At 43.6% G+C, this 27,424-nt stretch overlaps 2 protein-coding genes across 5 annotated transcripts in view; one reads left to right on the top strand and one right to left on the bottom strand.

The window, feature by feature from the left end:
• SLC25A18 (solute carrier family 25 member 18) overlaps positions 1-23,633 on the top strand; it is a 31,790-nt gene extending 8,157 nt beyond the window's left edge. For 2 of the 3 annotated variants that reach the window (XM_070409293.1, XM_070409291.1), the window contains 9 exons: positions 13,176-13,396; positions 14,577-14,699; positions 14,926-14,981; positions 16,011-16,101; positions 18,841-18,959; positions 20,963-21,122; positions 22,243-22,397; positions 22,952-23,027; positions 23,455-23,633. In XM_070409293.1, coding sequence (XP_070265394.1) covers positions 13,377-13,396; positions 14,577-14,699; positions 14,926-14,981; positions 16,011-16,101; positions 18,841-18,959; positions 20,963-21,122; positions 22,243-22,397; positions 22,952-23,027; positions 23,455-23,596 — 942 coding nt within the window. In that variant the 5' untranslated portion in view covers positions 13,176-13,376 and the 3' untranslated portion in view covers positions 23,597-23,633. Of the gene's footprint in view, positions 1-13,159; positions 13,397-14,576; positions 14,700-14,925; positions 14,982-16,010; positions 16,102-18,840; positions 18,960-20,962; positions 21,123-22,242; positions 22,398-22,951; positions 23,028-23,454 lie in introns of all 3 variants that reach the window. The other variant, XM_070409292.1, reaches the window with a different exon arrangement.
• Positions 23,634-24,538: 905 nt separating this feature from the next.
• Positions 24,539-27,424, bottom strand: part of ATP6V1E1 (ATPase H+ transporting V1 subunit E1) — a 68,502-nt gene continuing 65,616 nt past the window's right edge. For both annotated transcript variants that reach the window (XM_070409294.1, XM_070409295.1), the window contains 2 exons: positions 27,229-27,316; positions 24,539-25,716 (listed from right to left, as the gene is read on the bottom strand). In XM_070409294.1, coding sequence (XP_070265395.1) covers positions 25,654-25,716; positions 27,229-27,316 — 151 coding nt within the window. In that variant the 3' untranslated portion in view covers positions 24,539-25,653. The remainder of the gene's footprint in view (positions 25,717-27,228; positions 27,317-27,424) is intronic.

Genomic DNA, 27,424 nt, shown 5'->3' with positions numbered 1-27,424 from the left:
TTCATTCTGTGTGAGTCCTTTGTGCTAAGGTGATTCCCTTGTAGGCAGCATATATATGGGTCATGTTTTTAAATCCATTCATTTACCCTGTGTCTTTTGATTGGAGCATTTAAGCCATTTACTTTTTTCAAGACTTAAAATATATTTTTGTTGATTGCAGAGAGGAGGAGAGAGGGAGAGAGAGATAGAAACATCAATGATGAGAGAGAACCATTAATAGGCTGCCTCCTGCACGCCCCCTAATGGGGATTGAGCCCCAATCCAGGCATGTGCCATTTATATTTACATTTACACTTGTGGTTATTATTGATAGGTACTTATTTATTGCCATTTTTATTCTTTTTTTATTATTAAATCTTTATTGTTCAGATTATTACATTTGTTCCTCTTTTTCCCCCCATAACTCCCCTCCTCCCAGTTCCCACCCCACCCTCCTCCCTCACTTCCCACCCACTGTCCTCATCCATAGATGCACGATTTTTGTCCAGTCTCTTCCCGCATCTCCCACTGCCCTTTCCCCCCCCAAGAATAGTCAGTCCATTCCCTTTCTATGTCCCTGATTCTATTATAATCACCAGTTCATTCTGTACATCAGATTATTTATTCACTTGATTCTTAGATTCACTTGTTGATAGATGCATATTTGTTGTTCATAATTTGTATCTTTACCTTTTTCTTCTTCTTCCTCTTCTTAAAGGATACCTTTCAGCATTTCATATAATACTGGTTTGGTGGTGATGAACTCCTTTAGCTTTTCCTTATCTGTGAAGCTCTTTATCTGACCTTCAATTCTGAATGATAGCTTTGCTGGATAAAGTAACCTTGGTTGTAGGTTCTTGGTATGCATCACTTTGAATATTTCTTGGCACTCTCTTCTGGCCTGCAAAGTTTCTGTTGAGAAATCAGCTGACAGTCGTATGGGTATTCCCTTGTAGGTAACTGAGTTTCTTTCTCTTGCTGTTTTTAAGATTCTCTCTTTGTCTTTTGTTCTTGGCATTTTAATTATGATGTGTCTTGGTGTGGTCCTCTTTGGATTCCTTTTGTTTGGGGTTCTCTGCGCTTCCTGGACCTGTAAGTCTATTTCTTTCACCAGGTAAGGGAAGTTTTCTGTCATTATTTCTTCAAATAGGTTTTCAATATCTTGCTCTCTCTCATCTTCTGGCACCCCTATAATTCTGATGTTGGTACGCTTGAAGCTGTCCCAGAGGCTCCTTACACTATGTTCCTATTTTCGGATTCTTTTTTCATTTTGCTTTTCTGGTTGGGTGTTTTTTGCTTCTTCGAATTTCAAATCTTTGACTTGATTCTTGCGCTCCTCTGGTCTGCTGTTGAGTGTCTGTATAATATTCTTTATTTCAGTCAGTGTATGCTTAATTTCTAGTTGGTTCTTTATCACAACATCGAGGGTCTCATTAGATTTCTTGTACATCTCATTAAGTTTATCGGCAGTTTCTAGAAAATTATTGAAAGACCTTAAAAGTGTGGTTTTGAGCTCTATATCCTCCAATTCTGACATTTGTGTCCTGTTTCTTTGTCTCTGCATTTTTTATGCTTTCTTGGTGCACCCTGTAGTGGTCTTTGTGCGCAGTCTTGTTGTAGTTAAGCCTTGATTGTTGTAGGTAATACTGGGGGGGATTTGACCTCCAGGCCAACTGGCTGTGCGAATCAGCTGTGTCTGCAGTGGGAGAACTTCTGTCCTCTAGGGAGGTGCTAATCTAGCCTTTGCCTGAGGCTATCCAGCAAATGCCTCTGTGCAGGGCTTGGGCAGGGCAGGTCCCAGGGGATCTACAGGGCGGGCGGAGCGAGCAGTTATGGCTGCTCTCAGTCCCGTCCCCAGGGGCTCTGCCTCTCAGAGTCCCAGCAACTGCTGCAAACCTCAGAGAGAAAGCTGCCTTCGAGTTCCGACCGAACCCAGACAGTCCCGCTTCTCCCGTTTGAGTCTGGGTTCCTAGAGATTCACCTGGATCTGGAGCTCAGAGTCTGAGGCTCCCTCCCGATTGAAACAGACAACCGCGCCCTCAGCCACCAGCCGGCTCCGCATGCCCTCCACACCTTAGTATTTTACTTCAGCACTGCGCCTCCTCTGAGTCTCAGTATGCTTTTCTCTTTCCTCCTAGTTGTAGAACTTCCACTCAGCCAGCCTTCCTGTGGTTCTGGATGATGTCTGTTCCGTCTTTTAGTTGTATTTTTGAAGTGGTTGTTCAAGGCAGCAAACTCTGGCGTTAACCTATGCCACCATCTTGGTTTCTCCGCCATTTTTATTCTTGATGCCTGTGTTCTCTTTCTCCCGATTTCTTCTTATTATTACAGCAGTCCCTTTAGTATTTCTTGCAGAGCTTGTTTGTAGTAATAAATTCTTTTAGCCTTTTTATGTCTGCAAAACTCCTAATTTCATCTTCTATTTTGAATGATAGCCTTGCTGGATAGAGTAGTCTTGAGTTCAGTCCCTTGGTTTTCATTACCTTGTATACTTCATGCCATTCCTTTCTGGCCTATTGAGAAATCAGGTGACAGTGTAATGGCAGCTCCCTTGCAAGATAACTGTCTGACTCTCTCTTGCAGCCTGTAAGATTCTTTTTTTGTCTTTAATGTTTGCCATTTTAATTATGATGTGCCTAGGTTTGGGTCTTTTGGGGTTCATATTTATTGGGACTCTGTGTTTCCTGAACTTGAGTGACTTTTTCCTTCAGGTTAGGAAAATTTCTATAATTTCTGCCATTATTTTTTCAAACAGATTCTCTGTTCCTTTCTCATATTCTGCTCCGTCTAGTACTCCTATAATGTGAATGTTGTTATGTTTCACGTTTGTCCCAAAGCTCCCTTAGACTCTCCTCCAGCTTTTTAACTTTTTTTTCCATTTGCTGCTCTGAATGGGTGTTGTTGTTTTTTTCTATCTTGTCTTCTAATTCACTGATTCAATCCTCAGCTTCTTCTAGTTTATCTTTGACTCCTTCAAGGGTATTCTTTATTTCAGCTGTCATTCCTCATTTCCAATGGATTCATATTTATTGTTTCAATGTCTTTTTTATTTTCCTAAGTGGTTACATTTGCTTCTTTTTGTTTCTTTTTTTATTGATTAAGGTATTACATATGTGTCCTTATCCCACCATTGCCCCCAACTCCCCCCTCACTCATGCCCTCACCCCCTGGTGTCTGTGTCCATTGGTTATACTTACATGCATGCATACAAGTCCTTCGGTTGATCTCTCCCCCTTACCCCACCCTCCCCTACCTTCCCTCTGAGGTTTGAGCATCTGATTGATGCTTCTCTGTCTCTCGATATGTTTTCGTTCATCAATTTATGTTGTTCATTATATTCCACAAATGAGTGAGATCATGTGATATTTATTTTTCTCTAACTGGCTTACTTTGCTTAGCATAATGCTCTCCAGGTCCATCCATGCTGTTGCAAATGGTAGGAGTTCCTTCCTTTTTACAGCAGCACATAGTATTTCATTGTATAGATATACCACAGTTTTTTAATCCACTCATCTGCTGATGGGCACTTATGCTGTTTCCAAATCTTAGCTATGGTGAATTGTGCTGCTATGAACATAGGGGTGCATATATCCTTTCTGATTGATTTCAGAGAGGAAGGAAGAAGGAGAGAGAGATAGAAACATCCATGATGAGAGAGAATCATGGATCAGCTGCCTCCTGCAAATCCCCCACTGGGGATCAAGCCCACAACCTGGGCATGTGCCCTTGATGGGAATCGAACCTGTGACCTTTCAGTTCAGAGGCCAACGCTCTATCCACTGAGCCAAACCGGCTAGGGCTGTAGTTGGGTCTTGAATGTTATTGTCCCGTTCATGGATGGAGTCTCCTCTCAGGCTGGCTGCCTATGTGGCTCACTCACAACCACATCATGCGAGCTGTTGTGAAAGTGCTGACTGAACAGAACAAAATACAATACAACAAAACACAAAACTGATGAAACAAAACCAAACCTACACAAGACCACTACAGCACCAACAAAAGCAACCACCAGAGAAGAGAAAATCAGGAAAGAGGAAAGAGAGTAAGAATAGTAGACAAAGAGAAAGAAAGAAAAAATATGAAGAGAAAACAAAGCAAACAACAAACAAAAAAAGGGGGGAACAGAATATATAGATGCAGAGCTAAAAGAAAGAAAATAAGAATAGCTGAATGGCGTGGCTCAGTGGTTGAGCATCAACTTGTGAACCAGAGGTCAACTGTTTGATTTCTTGTCAAGGCACATGCCTGGGTTGCAGGCTCAATCCCCATTGGGGGGCATGCAGGAGGCAGCTGATCAATGATTCTCTTTCATTGATATTTCTATCTATCTCTCCCTCTCTCTTCCTCTCTGAACGGGACAATAACATTCAAGACCCAAATACAGCCCTAGCTGGTTTGGCTCAGTGGATAGAGCGTTGGCCTCTGAACTGAAAGGTCACAGGTTCGATTCCCATCAAGGGCACATGCCCGGGTTGTGGGCTTGATCCCGAGTGGGGGATTTGCAGGAGGCAGCTGATCCATGATTCTCTCTCATCATGGATGTTTCTATCTCTCTCTCCTTCCTTCCTCTCTGAAATCAATAAAAATGTAAGAAGAAAAAAAAAAGACCCAACTACAACAGGAGAACCCAAATAACTCAATTAAGAGACTTTTTTACTGATCTGGTTTCCAGGATAAATCTTTAAAAAAAAGAAAATAAGAATAAAGAATTAAAGGAATAGGGGAAAGAAAACGGTTTAAAATGAAGGAGGGAAAAAAGAAATGAAAAGACAAGAAAAGAAAAGAAAAACTTGAAAGGGAAAATAGAGGAGAAGTAGACCTAAAATAAGAAAAAGAAAAAAATGAGAAAGCAGGAGAAAAAGAAAAGAGAAAGAGAGGAAAAAATGAGTAGTGAAAAAAATGAGTAGGAAAAAGGAAGAGGAAAATTAGGTAAATGAATGAAACAACAAAGACTAGAATAATAACAAATCATAAAGCAGATAGATAAAGATGATAAATTTTAAAAGGGAAAAATAAAGGAAAGAGAAAACATTTTTAAAAAGGAAAGAGAAAGGTAAAAAAAAAAAAAAAAGTGAAGTGGCATTTGTTTCAGCCAAGTTTATTGCCCCTGAGTGCTTGCTTTGGATCCCACTCTTCTGTCTGCCAATTCTGGGCTTCCTGTTAGGTACTTAGGAGCTAACCACTATCAGGCACTGTCTTTTGGCTTTCAGCAACCTGCTTGAAGCTCTAAGCGATCCACCCATCCATGGCTTGTGTCTGTCTCCACAGGCCATGGCTGCTAACAGAAGGGGCCAGTCTGACCTCTAACGTAGGTTTATTAGCAGCTAAGGACCAGGGCTGGGTCATAAAACTTTCCCTGGCTCCCCGGGCTCTGCCTTTATCCTAGCCAGGTGTCAATCTTAATCACTCAAAGGTCTGTTCTGAAAGGTCTTTAAGCAGGGCAGGTGCTGTTTGGCTTTCAGGGAATATGGTGGATGTGTTCCCCTGTCCCAGAGCTACTTCTCCACAAGTGGCCTAAGATATTACTCTGCCCTTGGCTGGACAGAGATCTTTGTGTGGAGACCAACGGAGTTGGCTGGCAACCTGGAGTTTTTATCAGTTTGCCCATGAGGGAAAATTACTGATCTGGTTTCCAGGATAGTGGGGCGGACAGCCCCTCCCCCAATCCAGTCACCGAAGCTCCTGAGACTGTTCAAACCTGTAGGATTGGCCTGTTTTTGTTTCTTCTGAAAAGCTCAAAATGCAGGGTGTGGCATGCATGGCACCTGAGAGTAGAGTGGACTGTATCACATAAGGCGGGATTTTTCCCTTTCCCTGCCCTGGGGCTGCGGTAGCGGCTAGCTCCTCTCAGGAAAAATGGCCCTTTCTGTTTGGGGGCCAACGACCAAATGCTCCTGGCTGTTGTTTTTCCAATCTCCCCCCTTCCCGCCCCCCCCCCCCCCCCCACACACACAATGCTTCCCACCCCAGCCTCTCCTTAGGCACCTCCTCCACATCTCCCTCCCTGCACCAAAACCTGGGGTGAGTAGCTGCAAATGAAAAGTCACTGTGCTCTGGGTAAAACAAACAAATAAAACACACTGCGCCTTTCTCTCCTATGGGCTCCGGCTCCTCCGGCCTATCAGCTCCAGACTCTGCTGTGGCCAGCACCCTGCCACCTTTCACCACTGGATGTTATTGGCCTTGGGTCTTGGCTCTGGTGCTCCCGGCTGTGGAGCCTAACCTGGGTTCCAGGCCTCTATCTTCTGAGGGAACAGACCCTCCTGCAGCCCAGTGTTCCTTCCTCACCCTTGGCCTGCACCTCTCATGACCTCGCCCTTCCTACCTATCTCTGGTTGTTTTCTGTGCTTCCTTGATATAAGTCTCCTCCTCAGCTGGACATCAGTTGGTAATTCCAGGTGAATGTTCTCCAATTTAGTTGTATTTCCAGTATCGCTCTGGGACAAGGTGCACGACAGGTCTGCCTATTGGGCCGCCCTTTTTTTCCCATCGCATTTAGTGTTTTCTTACTGCCTTCAGGATCAAATTTGCCAAAAATTACCTATTGCTGGGGGGTGAGGATTGCGCACACTGTATGCGAGAATCCCTGGACTAACCTACCTGTGCTGCTCTGCTGAGCCAAGAAGGTGGTGTACTGTGCCCTCAGCCCTTTCTTAACACAGGACTCACATTGCTCTTCTACTTGTAAATTTCCCTTTATTCTTTAAGGCCACTGTAGCTCCAAGCCAACCCATAATGACCTCACATCTGTGAAACCTTACAGCACTCATTGTCTAAGCAGCTCAATTACTATTAACTGGAAGATGAGGGGCTTTTAAAATTTTTTGTTTATTACTTAAAGACTCTGGTTACCATGTTACAAAACTAACTTGCTTAAGACAATATGTCAATTTACTGTAAAGAGAGTGGAATATCCCTTTGATGCCTAAGATCAGGAATGAAGGGGGTAACTTTCATCAGGTTTCAAATATCACCAGTATACTTTCTTACCTCTCTTTATCTCTGTGGCACTGCTTTATTTACCTCTCTTTTTCCCAAACCATATGACAGTAAACACAACTGCTTACTGGGTACCAAGTTTTTCTACAGAAAAAAAGGCTCCTTGAAAGAGGCTACACCAGTGGTTGGCAAATTGCGGCTCGTGAGCCACATGCGGCTCTTTGGCCCCTTGAGTGTGGCTCTTCCTAAGCCTTAGGAGTACCCTAATTAAGTTAATAACAATGTACCTACCTATATAGTTTAAGTTTAAAAAATTTGGCTCTCAAAAGAAATTTCAATTGTTGTGCTGTTGATATTTGGCTCTGTTGACTAATGAGTTTGCCAACCACTGGGCTACACAATCTCTCTATTAAAATTCCTATGGAAGAGACTGAATAACCTAGCTTAAGTTATGCGCCCATCCTCAGACAGTCAACATTACCCAGGGGATAGCATCAGGTTTTAGGAATATGGCAGTTCCCACTGCACCCAGGTGGAATGTTGAGAGGGGAAAAAGGGGATTCCTGGAAATGGGGTAATGAAGAGATATGTTATCCTCTACATGCTACCCTTTCATGCCTTGGGACATGCAAACCCATACTATTTCCCATACATCCAAATTTATTTCTCCTAATATGGTTCAATTATCACCTGTAAAATTGTAAGTACACTTGTCTTTCCAATGTGAGATACCTCAGTGTCATGATCAGAGACTGCATTCAGAAGCAATGATATGGAGCCTCTGATATCCAGTCCTTATCTCCTTTGGTCCCAAAGAGTTTCAGATGTAGCTCCTCATCATTCTGCATTCCAAAGCTTAAATAATTAGTTTTACTACCCTAGTACTCCCAAAATACTGTTTTTCCTAAATTCCATTAGGAAAGAAAGTAGGGTAAATATTAAATACTAGGGGCCTGGTGCACGAAATTCATGCACTAGTGGTGGTGGGGTCCCTCAGCCCAGCCTGCCCCCTCTCACATACTGGGAGCCCTCAGGGGATGTCCTAGTGATGGCTTAGGCCTGCTCCCTGCTCCCCTTGGGGATAGGGCCTAAGCCGCAGTCTGGCCTCCCTTTGTGGGAGGTGACCGGGCTGATCAGGGGAAGGCACCAACCCCATCACCCTGCTGCTGCAGCCACTGCCAGTCATTGCAGCCAGCAAGGTTTTTTCATCAACACAGACTCCAGTCCCTTCACCATGAAAAAATGACAACTTTCTCTAGGCATTTTCAAGATGTGTCTTTCATATAATAATAATTTCTTTATTATTATTTTTTATCCTCACCTGAGGATGTGTTTCCATTGATTTTTAGAGACTGTGGAAGAGAAAGGGAAAGACAGAGAGAAACATCAAAGTGAGAGGAACACTTTGATTGGTTGCCTCCTGCATGATCCCTGACCTGGGCCCCGGTCAGGGAGGAGCCTGCAACCTAGGTACATGCCCTTGGTCAAAATTGAACCCAGACCCTGCCATCGGCAGGCCAAGGCATTATCCACTGAGCAAAACCAGCTAGGGCAGGATATGACATTTCTTAGCCCTCCAGCAGCAGACCTTCGTTTTTTTTTTTTGCCAGGAGTGTGGTGAAAAACTCTAGATCACCTTTTTGGATTCTTATTAACCAAGTTACTAAGAATATTACCAGTAGCATACAGGGAGCTTAGCCAATGAGCGGTCAGAAAAAGTGTTTCCTCTGTAGTTCACACCAATCGCCGGCTTGGACCCCCGGCCCAGGCCTGATACCTCTGGCCCAGGCTTCAGGCCTGGGCAAGGGGCCCCCATCTCCCCCCGATCACCGTCTCCACCCTCGTCCAGGCCTGTTGCCTCGGCCAGAGGCATCAACCTCCATCACCCTCCCATCGCCGGATCGGCCCCTTGCCCAGGCCTGACGCCTCCATCAGAGGTGTCAGGCCTGGGCAGGAGACCCCCATCTCCCCCGATCAACTGCTTCTGGGCGGCTTCTGGGGTCGCACACGGGGGCCTGGATGGCAGCTCTGCACTGGCGGCTGCGCTGTCACACCCTGCCTGGAGTATGCAAATTAGCCACCATCTTTGTTGGCGGTTAATTTGCATATCGTGCTGATTAGCCAATGGAAGGCGTAGCGAAGGTCCGATCAATTACCATGTTTGTCTATTGTTAGATAGGATTGTCCCTAAAACATGGATCACACCTTTGTAAAACAGTACCAAGTCTTGCTCTGCTGGCATGGCTCAGCGGATTGCAGGCTCAATCCCTAGTGGGGGATGTGCAGGAGGCAGCCAATCAATGATTCTCTCTCATCATTGATGTTTCTAGCTCTCTCTCCCTTCCTCTCTGAAATCAATACAAATATGTATTTTTTTTAAATGCCAAGACTTGCCATGGCTGGTGTTGCTCAGTAGTTGGAACGCTGGCCCGCACACCAAGGAGTCACAGGTTCAATTCCTAGTCGAGGACATGTACCTGGGTTGCAGGTTTGATCCCTGGCCGCAGTTAAGGTGTGTGCACAAGGCAACCATTTGATGTGTCCCTCTCACATTAATGTTTCTCTCTCTTCCCTCTCTCCCTTCCACTCTCTCTAAAGAGGGAAAAATATCCTCAGATGAGGATTTTTTAAAAAGTGCTGGCTAGATAATTTAATGAGTGTCCATTTGTTTACTAAATTTTTGGCAATGAGCTTGGTCAGGCAATATGGCTGCCTCAGGGCCTACTTGCTGGAAGAATTTTCCTTGCCCTGGATCTTTCAGAATATATATATGTAGAGCAGCACAGGTAGGTTTTCTATATATTTTTCTAATATATAGAAACATCAATGATGAGAGAGAATCATTAATTGGCTGCCTCCTGCACATCCCCTACTGGGGACTGAGCCCGCAACCCAGGCATGTGCCCTTGACAGGAATCAAACTTGGGACCCTTCAGTCTGCAGCCTGACACTCTAACCACTGAGCCAAACCAGCTAGGGCTCAGAACTTATAATGAGAGAACAGTAGAGGAGTGCCTGGTGGGAGGATGGACTGTGTACTTTAGAAGTCAATTCCTATTAGTGATGGGACCAGTAGAATTTAAACTCTGTGAAGGCAAAGACCTTGTTCTCAGCTATATCCCTGTTGCCTAGAATGGCTGGCAACAATAGGCATTCAAAAAATATTTGCAGAATGACTAACACTAGGGCCTGTAGGTTGCCTCAGGGATTGAGCAATTACAGGCCCTGTTGCCAAGCTTGGGATTTTCATGGTTGCTATGACTCCTTTAAAATCTTGGCTGGCTGCCCTGGCCAGGTAGCTCAGTCGGTTGGAGCATCATCCCAATACATCATGTTTGCAGGTTCAATCTCCGGTCAGGACACATACAACAAGCAACCAATGAATGCATAAATAAGTAGAATAACAAATCTATCTATCTATCTATCTATCTATCTATCTATCTATCTATCTATCTATCTATCTATCATCTATCTCCCTTCCTCTCTCTCTCTCTAAAATCAATCAATCAATCAAAATCTTGGCTGGCTGTCAGTTTCTTCTTTGTTGACTGTATTCCCTTATTACCAGTTCAAGAAATCTTGTCAAGTCATAATCTTTGAATACTAAATCTGCTAAAGGGAACTGCAAGGCCTGGGCCTAAGCACAGTCTCAGGATGGTGAGGCTGGTGCCCTGGGATGTATACCCCCACCAGCCATTGCTCACCTACCTAGTGGAGGACCTAGGGAGTGGCCCAGGGGTTGAGGTATCCCTAATTTTTCTGGTTTCTCTTAAATACCTCTATTCCAACAGCCAGTGAACCACAATTTAGAAAACAGTAATTTAGTTGTAGAAATAGGAAATGTGGCTGCAAGATTTTCAATTATTTGAATCTTTGACTTCAGACAGAAAGGGTTTCTTACATGTTGTGTTGTTTCCTATCAATTTTTGAGGCAACTACCTTGAATTACAGTGTGTCTAACATAACAATTTATTAAATGTCTCAAAGAACAGCCAACACACTTTAATTTCCTGACATTTTGCCACTAAGTCCCCTAAATCTCCAGCTTTTGTAGGCAATTGGTTGGAGCCTGAAGAGATGACAGATGATACGGTACAAGACCTGCCAGCTTAATTAATACAACATGGGAGTTCTTCAAGCCTATGCCCCACTTTTTCTCAGCCCATTCCATCCGTTTTGGTCTATAGTGTGCAAATTCTCACTTCCTTTGCTAATTTAATTAAGGATAATTAAGACTTCTTTGATTGGGAAACCAAATTCTAGCAAGTTAAGCAATAATGACCTAATTTATTGACAGGACTGAATTCGAGGACAGGAATGCAACTGGCATTCAGGAACGAGCTGGAAGCAGGGATTTAAACATTAGGAATATCTCCATCTTTTGTTTCTCCTGCATATGTGCTTGCTTCACTTTTTTGCTTCTTTCTCCAACAGATCCAAGCTTTACATGTACTAGTGCCAGACACCATGTTATAAGCCCATTCTTCAAGTTCTCACTCAAAACTTTGGTGGCCCCTTAACTACTCATTTTCTCTCTCACAACTGAACCATCAACTTTCAACATATATCCATAATTAAACCACTTCTCATCACCACCCCCTACCACACCCCCAACAGGCAACCAAGCACCTCTTGCCTAGATTACTGCAATAATTTAATTGTTTTTTCTGACTTTATCTTTGATCCTCTGTTGTCTATTCTCAGCATAGCAGCCAAATGGTCCTGTCTAGAGCTTGTTACTTCTATACTGACAACTCTCCCACTGTTTCTCTTTTTATTCAGACTAAAAGCTAAAGATCTTATGAGGCCTTGCCTTCACCCCATTATCTCTATGACTATCTCCACATTCATCCATGTTCACTCTTCACTGACCACTGTTCCTCCAGTTCACTTGTCTCACTGTTCTCTGGGCCTTTGCTTTGCCTTGAATGCTCTTCTCCCAGACCCTCACTCCATTTGGATTCTCAAGTCACCTCAGTGAATCCTTTCTTGGTTAATCCACCATCATCCCCGCTCCACTGACATTTTCTATCTTCCTTTCCTTCTGAATTTTTTTTCTTGAGTATTTATCACTATCTGGCATCCTTAGGATTTATTTATTTCATTTATTGTCTATCTTCTCTTTTAAAATTTAAGTGCCTGCCCTGGTCGGTGTTACTCAGTGGTTAGAATGTCTGCCCGCACACCAAAGGGTCATGGGTTCAATTCCCTGGCAAGGACATGCATATATTTGGGTTGTGGGTTCACACCCCACACCCTGGTTGGGGCACATTTGGGAGGCAACCAATTGATGTGTCTCTCACATCAATGTTTCTCTCTTTCTCTCCCTTCCTTCCACTCTCTGAAAAGCAATGAAAAAAATATCCTGTGGTGAGGATTAACAACAAAAATTTAAGTCCCTAAAAACAACAAATTTAGTCTTTTGTTCACTTCTGTATACCCAGACCTGGAATAGTCAGTGCCTGGCACTCAAATTTTTTTCTGAGTAGATCAATATACAACAGGGGAAAACTGACCTGTCTTTTCTCCCTCAAAACAAAATACCTGGAGAGGGCAGATAATTTCTGATAGCCTAGGGAACAGTGAGGAGCATGAAAGAGGAAGGAGTGCTTACACAGTTTGAAGGGAGCCTGGAGAGAAGAGATTGCTCAGAACACAAGCCAGCCTCCACCAGAGCATCAGGACTCAGGGATCCCCTGTCTCTCTGGCTTGAACCAGGACCTCTCCTCAGGAGCTATAACAACTATTATAACTGCAGTTTTGACTTCCTGGCACTGTCCCTGGTGCTTTCCATGTATGTCAAGTACAAATCCATAGTCTTAATGCAGCTCAGTCTTTCAATAGGATCACAGGAAGTTCAGAAAACACATTTTAAGAGCCAAAGTGTAACGTCACACTATCTCAAGTGTTTTTGGTGTTTGTTTGTTTTTTCATCTCAAGTGTTTTATTGTAGTTCTTGGACACTATGAGAGGGATTCTAAAACCACAGCAAATCTCCTTAAAATGCCTGTTTCAGATCCCATCAACTTCCCTCACCATTGCTCCATGCCTCTCTCCTAAATGCCCTCAGAACTCCTCTCCCCAGCCTTGGTTTGGGCCCATTATTCTTCTATCTCATCCTCTTCTGACCTCAATCCCCAAAGTTCAAAGGGTGTAGGAAGGGATTAACTTGGCAGTATTAACACATGAATAATGTTCCTCCTACCACAGATGTGGCTCTCAAACATGAGGTGAGTGTCAGTCTGATCACTTTATAGAGGAGGCAGCTGCAGTCCGAGGAGCTTGTGACTTGCTGGAAAGGTGGCTCTAGCTCTCTCCACCAACACCACCCTCTGCCAAGGCGAGTTAGAGTCAAGGATACGGACACCACTTCTTCCACATCAGCCAACCATCTGCCCTGAGGAGTGAATAAGCAGCCTCTGTTCCAGGACCCACCAGAGTCCTCAGCCCCCTGAAGAATGTCCAAGCAGGATTTGAGGTAAACTCTGGCTAATATAGCCCTCATCTCTGGGCTGGGATTAGGGAAAGAGCTGCTGTGGGGATAACACATCACTCAGCTTCCCTTCCATATTCCGAAAGTATTAGCTGAGTCCTGGGGAACAGCAAAAGGGACCCATTTCCTATATACAAAAAAATTATTTATAGATACATATATTTAAATATAATTTGTAATTCTTTGAACTGCATCTCTTCAGCCTGCAAAATTTAAACCTATTATCTGCTCTTACCACTTCCAGGTAATCTACCGCCAAATGTTTTGCTCACATCTGCCTCTGGCCAGAAAGATAAGAAAATGTTACTAGGCTCCATTTTCTATTTTCAGACTTAAAAAATGATGAGAGGGACTTTACTTTTGACTAGATAATATCAATTAACCTGGGTTATCTCATGCTGACTAGAAATCTCATGTCAGAAAAGTGTGTTCTCTTATTAATAATAGCTATCAGTTACCAAATGCATGAGCCAGTTGTACAGAGGGGAAAACAAAGGATCAGAGAAGTGAGATAATTTGCTAAACTAACAGAATAGCCAGGATTCAAAATCAGTTCTGATGACCTTAAGTCTGAAATAAAAGTTCAGTGTGTTTGAAAATGTGTCCACACGTGGCCCTGCAGATGGGGATAAGCCAGAGAACAGGCCTTGGGTGGAAACTCTGCAGGGGGTACTCTGAGGCCCAGCTAAGAACCTCCTGCACACTAGTGGAGCCCCAGGGGGCAGAGTTGGCACTCTGGCATCCTTCCCAGAAGCCCTGGCAGTCTCCTAGCTTTATGAACATCTCCCTGTGGGGTTAGGGCAAGAGGCTTCAGCCCTGGTGAGGGTAGTACCCCTGAAGGAAGTGGCCAGGCCCTCTGGGTCCTGGCCCCTAACCTATCTCTGGAACTGGACCAAGTGAGGGAGGCATGACAAGTCGAGCAGAAGGGTTGCTGGGGTAGGGGCAGGAAGCTGAGGAGAGGGGTCTATGGATGCCTGTGGGGCTGAAGTCAATGGAGCTGCCATTCCTATGCTTGCTCTGCTCTGTTCCTGCTTTCCTGCTGGCCTCCCTCCATTTCCCCATCCAGTCCTGGCTGTGGGTAGCTCTCCGCAGCCAGCCTCCTTCCACGCTCCTATGCCTGTGCCTCCCTCACTCACTCTGTGCCTCCCTCCTTCCCATGGCCTAGTGTCACAGCAAAACTCATCAATGGAGGCATAGCAGGGCTCCTGGGGGTGACCTGTGTGTTCCCCATTGACTTGGCCAAGACTCGACTTCAGAACCAACATGGAAAAGATATCTACAAAGGAATGTAGGTATTGGTGAAGAAGGGGGTAAGAAGAGGGGACTCCCAGAGGAGGGATGTGGGGCCTCACTCTCCATAGTCTCTTTAGGGAGTAAGATTAGGGTGTGGGGGAGGGAGGTGGAGGTGGTCAACTTGGGTGAGCCCAACAGGATTAGAGCATTGGATGAAAGCAAGGGGGTTGTGGTACAGCCTCCTGTTCACTACTAATTTCCCTTTCTGGCTCTGCTTCTAGGATAGATTGCCTGATGAAGACAGCAAGGGTAGAGGGCTTTCTGGGCATGTACCGAGGTATGCTCACCAGGCATCCTGGGGGAGGCCTGGCTTGTGAGGCCAAGTGAGGACAGAGGGTATGGCACAGGGGAGTCAGATTTTTGTGAATTTATAGGACATTGGAAAGCAGCATTCTTTCTGCCCAGGGAACTCCTAGGATGGGCCTGGGCTACCAAGTGCTTTTGGACCACATTGCTTTTCATAAGCCCTCTTGTGCCTTGGTAGACACAGTAGTTATGGTGAGGTTTGGGGGATGCCACTGAATACACTGAGGAGCCCAGGAGCCCTAGGTTCCATCCTGGCACAACCACTGCCTCACTGTGTGATGTTGGAGGTAAGTGAACCCTCAAACCCCCTTCTCCGCCCCACCCCTCTCTCAGGCTGTCAAGGCATCCAACCACTAATAGCAGAAGAGGTAGAGGCTGACAAGGAAGGAACGGAAAGGGTTTTGAGTTCCTGGAAAGGAGTTACTGAGTGGCTCTTCCTTGAAACGGCCAGTACTGTCCCTGTTTCCTGCAGTGTCCCTATCCAAGGTGGCACAACCATGATTATGCCTTGGAAAATGGATACAAAGCTGGGGTTGAGAAGGAACTGATATGATAGTACCCCTTAGGAACAAAGTAAAAAAGCCTCTATGACCCACAGAGCTGTCAGTGGGCCTGGCAAACACAGCACAGAAATTGAAACCAATCCCTGTCCCCCAGGGCCTTTTTATTGGGGATTAATTTGGGGAATTGCTTATTTAGCATCAGAGACAGGCAGCATTAGCAAGGACAGATTTCCTAATAACTGCACCAATGAGTCCATTTAAAAAGGAAAATGTAGTGGGAGGATAGTGGAAGTAGGGAGATGAAAGGAAATTTATTTCAATAAGATAAGCAGATGAACCCTCCTTGACCCCAGAGACCCTGTTTACTCCAGAAACAACTTCTGAGAGAATGAACTGGTGTAATTTGGAAGTTCCAGATAGACCATCTACATGGCATGTTCCGGGCACTGGTACATCAGAGATGGCCTTACCTCCTCATCTTCGTTGTTTACTTCCAGGAGCTGCAGTGAACCTCACCTTGGTCACTCCAGAGAAGGCCATTAAGCTAGCAGCCAATGACTTTTTCCGACAGTTGCTCATGGAAGATGGGTACGGCCAGGTGGGGGCTGGAGATGGAAATCCTTCACTGCATGTCTACTTTTTTTGGAAGATAGCAGGCAGAGGATTGCAACTCTGCCTCAGTTTACTTGTGTGCATTTTTATAAATATGTATACACAAATGGCTGAGGGTTAGTGTGTTTTAGCAGATGGTAAGTAAAGGGAGAGAATGAGCTGGTGTAATTTGGAAGTTCCAGATAGATAGATAAGAGATAGACCATATAGAATATATATACATCAACTAGCTGATGAATATTTTTTCAGTTTTGAGATATAATTGGCATACAACACTGTATAAGTTTAAAGTGTACAGCATAATGACTTGACACACATATATTATGAAATGATTACTACAATGTTAACATCTATCCCCTCATAAAGTTACAATTTTTTTCCCCCTTGTGATGAGAACTTGTAGGATTTACTTTCTTAGCAACCATAGAGCAGTGTTTAACTATAGTCATCATGTTGTACATTTCATCCCCAGTACTTATTATAAATGAAAGTTTGTGCCTTTTGATCACCTTCATCCAATTCCTTTCCCCTCACGTTCATAACCAAAAATTTGATCTCTTTTGCTATGAGTTCGTTTCCAAGTCTTGGCTATTCTATATAATAAATAGCTAATATGCAAATGGTTGTCAAGCCCTCACACCGTCATGCCATAACGGCTCAGACACTCAACACTGAGGAGAGAGGAATGAGGACTAGCCAGGCACAAATGAGCTCGAGAGAGAGGAATGGGGACCAGCCAGGCTGCGGCCTGAGAGAGGGACAAGCCGCCTGCCCTGCAGTCCCAGGTGCCAGCAGCCAAGGCTTTGGCCCGGGAGGACAAGCTGCCTGCGCTGCAGTCCTGGGTGCCCGAACCTGCACCTGCCGCCCAGGAGAGGGACAAGCCGCCCACCCTATGGTCCTGGGCACCAGCGCCTGAGCCTGTGGCCTGGGTGAAACTGCCTGCACATGGTCTTCTGTGGATGCGGCTGGCCTGGGAGAAGCCAGCCCAGGTCCTGGGTGACTGTGGCTGGCCAGAGGAAGGGAAGCCCGGGTCCCAGGTGCCTGCGACTGGCCGGAGGAGGGAATCCTGGGTCTCAGGTGCAGGGTGAGGCAGAGGTGGTTAGGGGCGATCAGGCAGGCAGGCAGGTGAACGGTTAGGAGCCAGCAGTCCCAGATTGTGAGAGGTAGTCGGACATCCCCGAGGGGTTCTGGATTGGAGAGGGTGCAGGCTGGGCTGAGGGAACCCCCCCACACCGTGCATGAATTTCATGCACCAGGCCTCTAGTTGTAAATAATGCTGCAATGAACATGGGGGAACAGAGGTCTCAACAGTGATTTTGTCCCCTTTGGATATATACCTAGAAGTGGGATTGCTGGATCATATGGTAGTTCTATTTTTAATTTTTTGAGGAAACTCCATATTGTTTTCCACAGTGGCTTCACCAGGCAATCCCACCAACAGTGAGTGCACAAGGGTTCCCTTTTCTCCACATCTCACCAACATTTATCATCTCATCTTTGTTATGTCATTCTAATAGGTGTGAGGTGATCTCATTATGGCTTTAATTTACATTTTTCTGATGGTTAGTGATGTTGAACATTTTTTCGTGTACCTGCTGGCCACTTAAATATATTCTTTGGAAAAATGTCTATGCAGGTCCTTTGCTCATTTCTAATTGGATTATTTGTGTGTGTTTTTGTTATTGAGTTTGTCAATTTACTAGATGTTTAACTCATTGTATTATGAGCTCTGAATTATTCAACCACCCTCTTTAAATATTTTGAATATTAACCCCTTATGAGATATGATTAGCAAATATCTCCTGCCATTCCATAGATTGGTTTTTCATGTTGTTGCTATTTCCTTTGCTATGCAGCTTTTTAGTTTGATATAGTTCCATTTATTAATTTTTGCTTTTGTTTCTTGTGCTTTAGGTTGACCTATGTCAAGGAGCTTTTTCCCTCTTTCCTTCAGGTCTTACATTTAAGTCTTTAATCCATTTCAAATTAAATTTTGTGTTTTGTAAGATAGGGCTCTTGTTTCATTCTTTTACATGTGAATATCCAGCTCTCCCAGCACCATTCATTGAAGAGACTGTCTTTTTTCCATTGATTGTTCTTGGCTCCCTTGCCAGATATTAGTTGAGTGTATATGCAGGGACTCTTGATTCTAGGCTCTCTATTCTATCTTTCTTATGCTTATGAATTTCTTTAAAAAATTATTTTTAGAGAAAGGGGGAGAGGAAGAGAAAAAAAAAAAACATTGACTTGTTGTTCCACTTATTTATGCATTCATTGGTTGCTTCTTATATGTGCCGACCGAGGTTTAAACCCACAACCTGGTGTATGGGGAAAACACTCTCACCAACTGAGCTACCTGGCCAGGGCTATGCTAGTGATTTTTAAGTTCTCCTTGTGCCTCCCATCACCTTAGTAATATTGCTTAAGGGATCAGGAACAATCAAGTTCCTGCAATAGGCATTTCCACTGTACTAGTTTCAACTTCTATGCAGGTGCTACCTCCCTGGCAGTCTGTTTTAAAATTAGTGTCATATCTTTAAGGAGACTGAGCCTGAGCGCCAGGTAATTATTTACTCAGCTGGGTGAGTGGCAGTCAGTGGGAACAAGGCTAAATATCATGCATGGAGAGTCCCAACCACCAAGGGATAGTAGATGGCCAGGGTGGGATAGGAGAGCTGGCCTGTGACTGAAGGATGCCAACTCCTGGTCCCATAGGATGCAGCGGAATCTGAAGATGGAGATGCTAGCTGGATGTGGAGCTGGAATGTGCCAGGTGGTGGTTACCTGTCCCATGGAAATGCTCAAGATTCAGCTGCAGGATGCTGGGCGCTTGGGTGAGGCCTATCTGAACTTCACATGGAATCAATAAAGGCTATAATCAGAATAGATTTTTACACATCTGCACTCATTTGCTAGTCTGTGTGACCCAATCAGATTTCTAGTTAGTAGAAATTTTTATTTTATGGTTACCATTCTAGATTTTAACACTTCCAGCTCTAGAACAAAGAGCAGAAATGAGAATATTGATTCGGGAAGGACAGAGGTCTCACCCTAATACTTCTATCTATTGCCTTAACATTTAGGCTTGATTTCCTAAGTATCTTAAGAAATTTGTCAATGGCTTGCTCATGAACACTTCAGTAAATAGAAGTTCTATTATATTATGCTATAGAAGTGGGGCTTTAGTGGGAATGCATAAAAAGAACCATCTCTATCCTTTTGGTTTTCTCTGGAAGAGAAGTTTGGCCTTTTGCTAAATCCTGGTCCTCTCAAAAAGTTAGAGTGGAATAGGTACCAAAGCATATATTAAAAGCAATGATTGGCCGTCTAATAGGAGGCTCACCCTGGTGGGGTGGGACGGAGGGTTTCTCCTCAGAGCTAAACCACAATGTCTGAATTTAATAAGCCGACATGTCATGTGCCAGGTCTTCAATAAATGTGCATTCCCCTTCCCTCCTCAATCCAACTGTGCACACGTGCTGTGCTTTTCAGGTGGATCAGTCCAGTCTAAAGCAAATAAAACTGCAGAAAGAATACAGTTCAGGCACTGGAAAGCCCTCACTGTTTTGCTTTGCAGAGTAAAAAGTTCTGTAATGTTTTGTTTTTCAACTTGGATAAGAAGTTTTAGTATTCCTAAAACATTTTAAAAGAAGAGAAATCTAGGATATGGGTGAAATAATTATGTGCACCTAAAGGAGACATGGGGAAAATAATGTTCATTGATTAGAACTGTCTGAGGCCTGCAGCCTTAGATTATTAGCATAAGACAATATGCTGTCATTAGCTTCTTAGTATGAAATGCTGCCCTGATGGATATCAAACAAAACTGGGACATTAAATTGCTTTCTTTCAGCAAGAACTTATAATCTATGCAAAGCTTCTCACACACTGAGAATCAATATTCACACAATTTCAGTGCATTGAATCTTGTGGTCATTAATGGGACTCAACCACATTTGAAATGCTTGTATTTAATATGCTCAGGAAAAAAAAGAATTCCATTCTATTTATTAGATGTTTAACTCATTGTATTATGAGCTCTGAATTATTCAACTAAAATGGGTTGACATCTAAAAAATAAAATTCTATAAAATGATGCAGGGAATAAAAAGGACATGATCACCTAATCTTAGAATGGTAGAGAGAGGAGGCTCTGTTGAAGTCTGATTTTTTTTCCTGTTGTATTTTTGAGAGAGAGGGAGAGGAAGAGAGAAACATCAATGGGTTGCCTCCTGCATGCACCCCAACTGGGGATTGAACCCACAACCTGGGTATGTTTTCTGACCAGGAATAGAATCTGTGATGCGATCTTTCGGTGCATGGGATGACGCTCCAACCAACTTAAGGAGATAGTGTTTCTTTAAATCCTCATCCAAGGAGTGAGGATATTTTTTACCATTGATTTTTAGAGAGTCGGGGGCGGGGGAGATAGAAGAGAAAGAGAGAGAAATATCACATTGATTGGTTGCCTCCTACATGCTCCCTCACTGTGGGCAGGTACATGGCATTGACCAGTAATCAAATCCTCGACCCTCTGGTGCCCAGGCCGATGCTCTAACCACAGAGCACATGGGCTGGGATTGAAGGAGAGCTTTTAAACAAACAAAAAGCATTTGCTGCTTTACATCAGGCAGAAGACATATGGGATTCCTACATCCCAAAGACCCAACAGGATGAAACTGTGTAAATAGGTTCAGAGATGGTTTAGAAATGAGACAAATTAAAAACACAGGAGAATGAAGAACTGCGGAATTGGGAGCCATACTCTTGCAAGTGTTTTGCAGCGCCTGTTGGGGCCTAGTTTGTGATGGGAAGTCTGTCCTTTCCCTTTCGGCAGTCCATCACCATGGTTCGGCCTCAGCACCTTCCTCTAGGTCCTACACCATTGGATCAGCTTCCACACACAAGTGTCCATCTGCCACTGTCATTGCTTGGGAGCTGCTTCGAACCCAGGGCCTGGCTGGTCTCTATAAGGGTTTGGGTGCCACTCTTCTCAGGTAAGACTTTCTTCCCAAACTTGGGACAGAGGGCCCCAAGTGAATAGGGAGCGGGAAGAGGACCAGAGGGATTGCTACCCCAACCTGCCTGTTTTCAAATATCTCTATGCTTCATATTTTGTCCACAATTGGGCAGGATTACAGACTGGGTATCTGAAAGACTACTTTTAGGACCCTTCTTCAGTGGCCAGGCCCACATGACTATAGGGTGTTCTGTGGCCCAAAGGCACTAGAATGTACTATATACACAGGGCTGTGGGTCATCTGTAAGTAAATGAGTGTATATATCCCATTTTACTGTGCTACTGGAGGGGGGGGGGGCAACATTTTTTTTTAAAGAGGGAGTTCAATTTAAAAAAAAATTTTTAAATTGATTTTAGAGAGGCAGGGAGAAACATCAATTTGTTATTTATGAATTCATTGGTTGCTTCTTATATGTGCCCTGCAGCCTCGCCTGGCCGATGTGGCTCAATAGTTGAGCATTGACCGATGAACCAGGTGACGGTTTTGATTCCTAGTCAGGACCCATGCCTGGGTTGCAGGCTCAATCCCCAGTACGGGGTGTGCAGGAGGCAGACAATCAATGATTCTCTCTCTCATTATTGATGTTTCCCTTTCCCTCTCTGAAATCAATAAAAACATTTAAAAAAAACAACACCCGCAGCCTTGGCATATTGGGATGATGGTCTATCCAACTGAGCTACCTGGCCATGTAGGGGTTAATTTTCTAGTCTCTGGGCAACAAATGAACTTCACCTTCCTGCCCATCCCCTCAACACTTACCTTATAGCTCTTCACCAGCCACTTGCTCAGCTTAGTAACTCTTCCCTTAGCCTGCCTACCCACTTTTATGGAACACACCACCAGTCTTTGAATCTGCATCTAGCTCCTCATTAAGCTGCAGGTGCTGGGAGGGCAGAGGAAAGAACTGGGATGGTTGGGAAAGGCAAATCAAGCTGATCTCTTATGCTATCACCCCACATTATCATGGGTGCCAGAGCAGGAATATGGAATTGTAGGCTTGTCTCTGACCTATCTTGAGGTCACAGGCTCACTGTATGATCTTGGGTAGAAGCCCCAGGAGGGCAAGAAGCTCAGTGTTTTTCTTCCTCTCCTGCAGAGATATTCCCTTCTCCATCATCTACTTCCCTCTGTTTGCCAACCTCAACAACCTTGGTTTCAACGAACTTACTGGGAAGGCTTCCTTTGTTCATTCCTTTATGTCAGGCTGTGTTGCAGGTTCCATAGCGGCTGTCATAGTAACACCTCTGGATGGTAAGTGCCTCTAGTGTTGACTTGTTTTACAAATTAGTTACCTGAAGAGTCATTTAGAGGATAAGTAGTAATATTGCACTTTTAGGATAGAGACAAAACAGCTCCAACCTAAAAACTCTTGGGTCATAACCTGTGGCCACTGTCAGGTCCACCCACAGAACGTGGGGTCTAGTTCTTATCACTGACAAATCCCCTTACTTTCTAGGTGCTGATTTCACTAGCTTTTTGTCCCCCAATAGAGTTGTGAGCATCAGCTATAAATGTTGCTGATACTTTAAAATTGAAGGCTAAAGGCAGGAGCTACACTATGAGACAATGCTTCCTCTATCTTTAGACAACAGTCAGCTCCTCTAACACAGGTGGATCTTCCCATAGCATGAGTGAACTAAGGGATCGTGTAGTTTCTAATTCCTTCAATTACATATCACACAATGGTAGAGATAGCCTCAGGATTCAGTTTTATGTATGGTGGCCATAAAAGGAAACCTGACCATTTAATGTTAAGAGAACACCAAAAGCAAAATGTTCCCTCCTAATTTTAACGTTTGTTTTAGTTTTGAAAACTCGAATTCAAACCCTCAAGAAAGGTCTGGTTGAGGACAACTACAGTGGGATCACTGACTGTGCCAGGTGAGAGCCCTGTATCCCTTTACAGATGTGGCTGGGACAGTTCCCTCTATGTTGGTGTGCACCTAGACTCAAACTATGGGACAATTTTATCACTATACTACACTGAGGTCTTTATTTCTTTGAATTCTGTTGCTTTCCCTTACCTCTCAACGAAAGCAGGTTGTACTTGGAGCTTTCTTCTTTGCATCCCTACAGCATCTTTCTCCCAAAGTCTAGCCAATTGAGCCAATTTTCCATGGCCTGGACCCAACTGCTTAGTAACCAAACTGCATACACATAATGGGGGAGGCATGGCTCCCACATTCCTGTAGGAAGTGACATGTGCTTTCAAAGAAAAGATGTACAAACGTCGGAGGAGAGGATGTCACTGAGCGCTGCTTGGTGTGCTTCTGCTCATTCAGCTCACAGGACTCTTCTTTCTCCCTAGGAAACTCTGGATTCAGGAGGGACCATCTGCCTTCATGAAAGGAGCAGGCTGCCGGGCCCTTGTCATAGCCCCTCTCTTTGGGATTGCCCAAGGTGTCTACTTCATTGGTATCGGAGAACATATCTTAAAGTTTTTTGAATAAATATAGCTAGAATTCAGGTCCCTTCACTGGCTTCCATCTCTCTACCCTCTATGTATTTTGTCCTCTAACTTGTAGTACCACCTAAGACTCAGAAGAAACTACCTTATTCTAATAAGCAAGGTGGCTACAGCTCTATTCTGCCTCAGAAGCCCCTAACCAACTACCTTTCAACAGAAGTAGTACATGCTTTGGTTGTATTGACTGTAGGACCTTAACAGACAGTAAAGATAGAAGGGTTGTTTCTACATTTTACATTTCTATTTCACACCTCAAGCTCAGTATACTTGAGTCATTTGGAGGATTTAGTTTTGTTATTCTGAGCTAAATAACTTACGGTTAGTCCTAGCATTCATTTTGGGCAAAAAGAGAATCAAAAGTTCAAGGGGACCATATAAGTCCTCAAAGTCAGCACCTAGTTTAAAACCAACCAAATCCTTTCAAATTATGGGTGGTTGAGGGATAAGGCCAACTAAAACCAAGCAGCCAGGCCAAAGTCAGGGCAGCCACCCTGCCCCATTTCCTCCTTCTGAAAAACAGGCTCTTAAAGACCAACTAGAGGCTCGGGGCATGAATTCATGCACCAGTAGGGGTCCCTCCGCCTGGCCTGCGGGATCAGGCCGAAACCAGCTCTCCAACATCCCCCAAGAGGTCCCGGATTGTGAGAGGGCGCAGGCCAGTCCAAGGGACCCCACCAGTGCATGATCGGGGCCAGAGAGGGACGCGGGAGGTTGACCAGCCTGGGAGGGACTGCGAGAGGGCTCCAGGGTGTGTCTGGTCCATCTCACTCATCCTGATCAGCCAGACCCCAGCAGCAAGCTAACCTACCGGTCTGAGTGTCTGCCCCTGGTGGTCAGTGCACGTCATAGTGAGCGACTGAGCAGCCTTAGCATATCATTAGCATATTACGCTTTGATTGGTTGAATGGATGACCGGACAACTGGACACTTAGCACACTAGGCTTTTATTATATAGGATGTCCATGGAACACTGTCTGAAATAAAGTTGAACTAGTTATAATCTCATCTTATAATTAGCAAAGGAAGCAGACAGGCTGCGATGAATAGTCTGTCTTCTACCTTTCTGTGTCCATTTCAAAACTGGCATGAAAATGAGTGGGAGGAAGAAAAGTGTTTAGGCTTAACACACAGTTAAACGCCCTCCCCTCCCCTTGCAAAAAACCCCCCACACACCTTAGTTTCTTTTCTGACACTGCCAAAGCTAGTAAAACTATTTCCTCAATAAAGCTGTCAAGCCCTCTAGAGGACAGATAATACTGAACACCTTATGTGTAAGTGTGGAAGACTATAAGGGGCTGAAAGGAACATAAAAGGAACACTTCTGAGTGAGGATCTGGTAAAAATGAGCAGAAAGTGCCAGAGGACCCAGGGAAGGTTAATGGTTTCAAGTACCAACAGATATCAACCAGCAAATGCTACCGAAATTTGGATAATGGTGTCTTTTTTAGATAACCACACTAAGAATTTTACTCTCTCAAATCACACACTTAGAGTGTCTTGCATGATAAACTACAATTAAATTCACTTAAATGTTTTGTTTTAATAAATAAAGCATCATGGCTTAGATTTTAAATCACATTTACAGATAAGGAGCATTTCTAAGCCCAAACAGGTGACAGTGAAGCTACTACTGCTGGAAGGAATGCATGCCCCACATGTATGTTAAGCCTAAAGAGCAGAGACTTACCAGCAGAGCACACCATACACATAACCTCTAGACTAGATTACTAGAAGCAGAGGAAGATCACAAGTTTGGGTAAAGTCCATGCAACAACTACCTGATTTCTTCACCTTCATGCTGCAGAACCAACTGAAAGTTGTGTTACTTTTAGATAAGCTAGAAGTAGGTTTCCTGATCATATTAAAGGAAACTTTCTCCCATTGTTAACAATTAGGCTAAGGGCATTAGTATAGAAAGATATCCACGAGTAAATACAGAGTATTAGAATAGCAAAGAGGAAGCTACATAGATCATCTTGTTTCTTCAAATATTAGAAACTTCTACATCATAGCAGTGCATGAATTCCACCTCCCAAAGGCTTAGTCCAAAAACTTCCTGTTGGCATTTGCACCAAACAAGGCTCCTCGTACTTCTGGCATCATCTGTAAAGAAATGAGATCTTTAATAAATAACTGTTTTGTCAACTGGAGAACTTGGGAAGAACTGCACATCTTTTTAAATTTTTAATAAACTTATTGAGGTGCCATTGGTTAATAAAATTATATAGGTTTTAGGTACACAATTCTATGATATATTATCTGTATATTGTACTGTGTGTTCACCACCCAAAGTCAAGTCTCCTACCATCATCATTTATGAAGAACTGTAGATCTTAACAGAGATGGCAAGTCATGAACCCCTAAATGGCTGGGAAGGAAATCACAAAGCTAAAAGCATCAGATCTGTCCTTTACTTATTCAAAGCACTATCATAGAATCCTCGATGAGAAATTTAACCAATAAAAAATTTTGGGTTAAGACTAACTGTTTTAAAGGAGACAAAGAAGAAGAAGAAAAATACTAAGAAACTAAACGTGGCCTGGCTGGTGTCACTCAATTGGTTGAGCATCATCCTGTGCACCAAAGGTAGCAAGTTCAATTCCCGGTCACAGCACATACCCAGGTTGTGGGTTCAATCCTTGGTTAGGGTGAGTGCAGGACTAACTGATATCTCTCTCTCTCTCTCACCTCCCCCCCTTTCTTTCTCTCTAAAACCAATAAAAACATTAAAAACAAAACAAAAAACTCAAGGCATTACTGTCTAAGGCTTCTGTTACGTTGTGATGGAAGAAGAGCCTGTTAACAGTTGTATCTCATCATAATATTGTGTATCACCTACATTCTTTATTTCAAAAAATATTTATTTTTTGAATGTCTATGTATCAAGCAGAAAACATACAATGCAAGCTGTGCTGAGGTACTTGTTATTGCAAGTGAAAATCCTTAGGATTTAACCTCAAACTTCTAAGGCTGTGTGTTCAACAGAGTAGCCACTAGCCACATGTGGTTGCTGTGCATTTGAAATGTGACTAGTGCGTATAAGGAACTGAATTTTTAATTTTACTTAATTTAAATATCCATTTGTAGTGAGTGGCTACTCTATTGGGTAACAAGGCTGTATGGTTTAAGTTACAAGAAGATGATATACTCAACATCAAAGTGCTTAGCTATAAGACAAGTTAGCAGTAGACCACCACTACTGGGAGATGCCCAGCACGTTGAAATAATTGAAATTTCCTGCCTTGTTTCCAAATAATTTATTTGTGCAAACATGGGAATATTTGAAGAGCCAACAGCCCACGGTAATTTTTTTAAACAAGTATTTACTTTAGTTGCCATAATTCTTGCTGGAGAAAGAACTTTGGTTAGCATCTCCACTTGCAGTAAATGTATACATTACTGTAAATGTAAACAAAACCCTTTTTCTGACTCCAAATCCCCCTCATATAAATGGTACTGACTCAGTCAATGCCACTAAATGCTTAATCCCATACCTTTTAAGAAAATGTCAAAAACTATGGATACAGCAACAAATCCCAAACACCAGTGAATGGATGTGTTCTCTGTATCACTTTAAAGTAACAGACCAACTAACAAAAGTATTCCCAAACTCACCTGCTGAGCTATGAGATCCAGTCGGCTTTCTAGGGTATTGGAAACTTTTATTTTACGATCCCCATTATAGATCTCAACTCCACCAGCTCTACAAAGAACAGGGGAAATAATTTTTATAGATTTCAGGAAGATAGGAAAGTTTTGGGGTATGGGATGTCTAAATACTACAAGGGGCCAGGCCGGTATGGCTCAGTGA

This window comes from Myotis yumanensis, unplaced genomic scaffold (genome assembly GCF_028538775.1).
Source record: "Myotis yumanensis isolate MYYU_CA2020_CCGP unplaced genomic scaffold, mMyoYum1.0.hap1 SCAF_3, whole genome shotgun sequence".
Classification (NCBI taxonomy): domain Eukaryota; kingdom Metazoa; phylum Chordata; class Mammalia; order Chiroptera; family Vespertilionidae; genus Myotis; species Myotis yumanensis.
The sequence above is the reverse complement of the archived record's forward strand: the minus strand, read 5'-3'. Positions and strand labels throughout refer to the sequence as shown.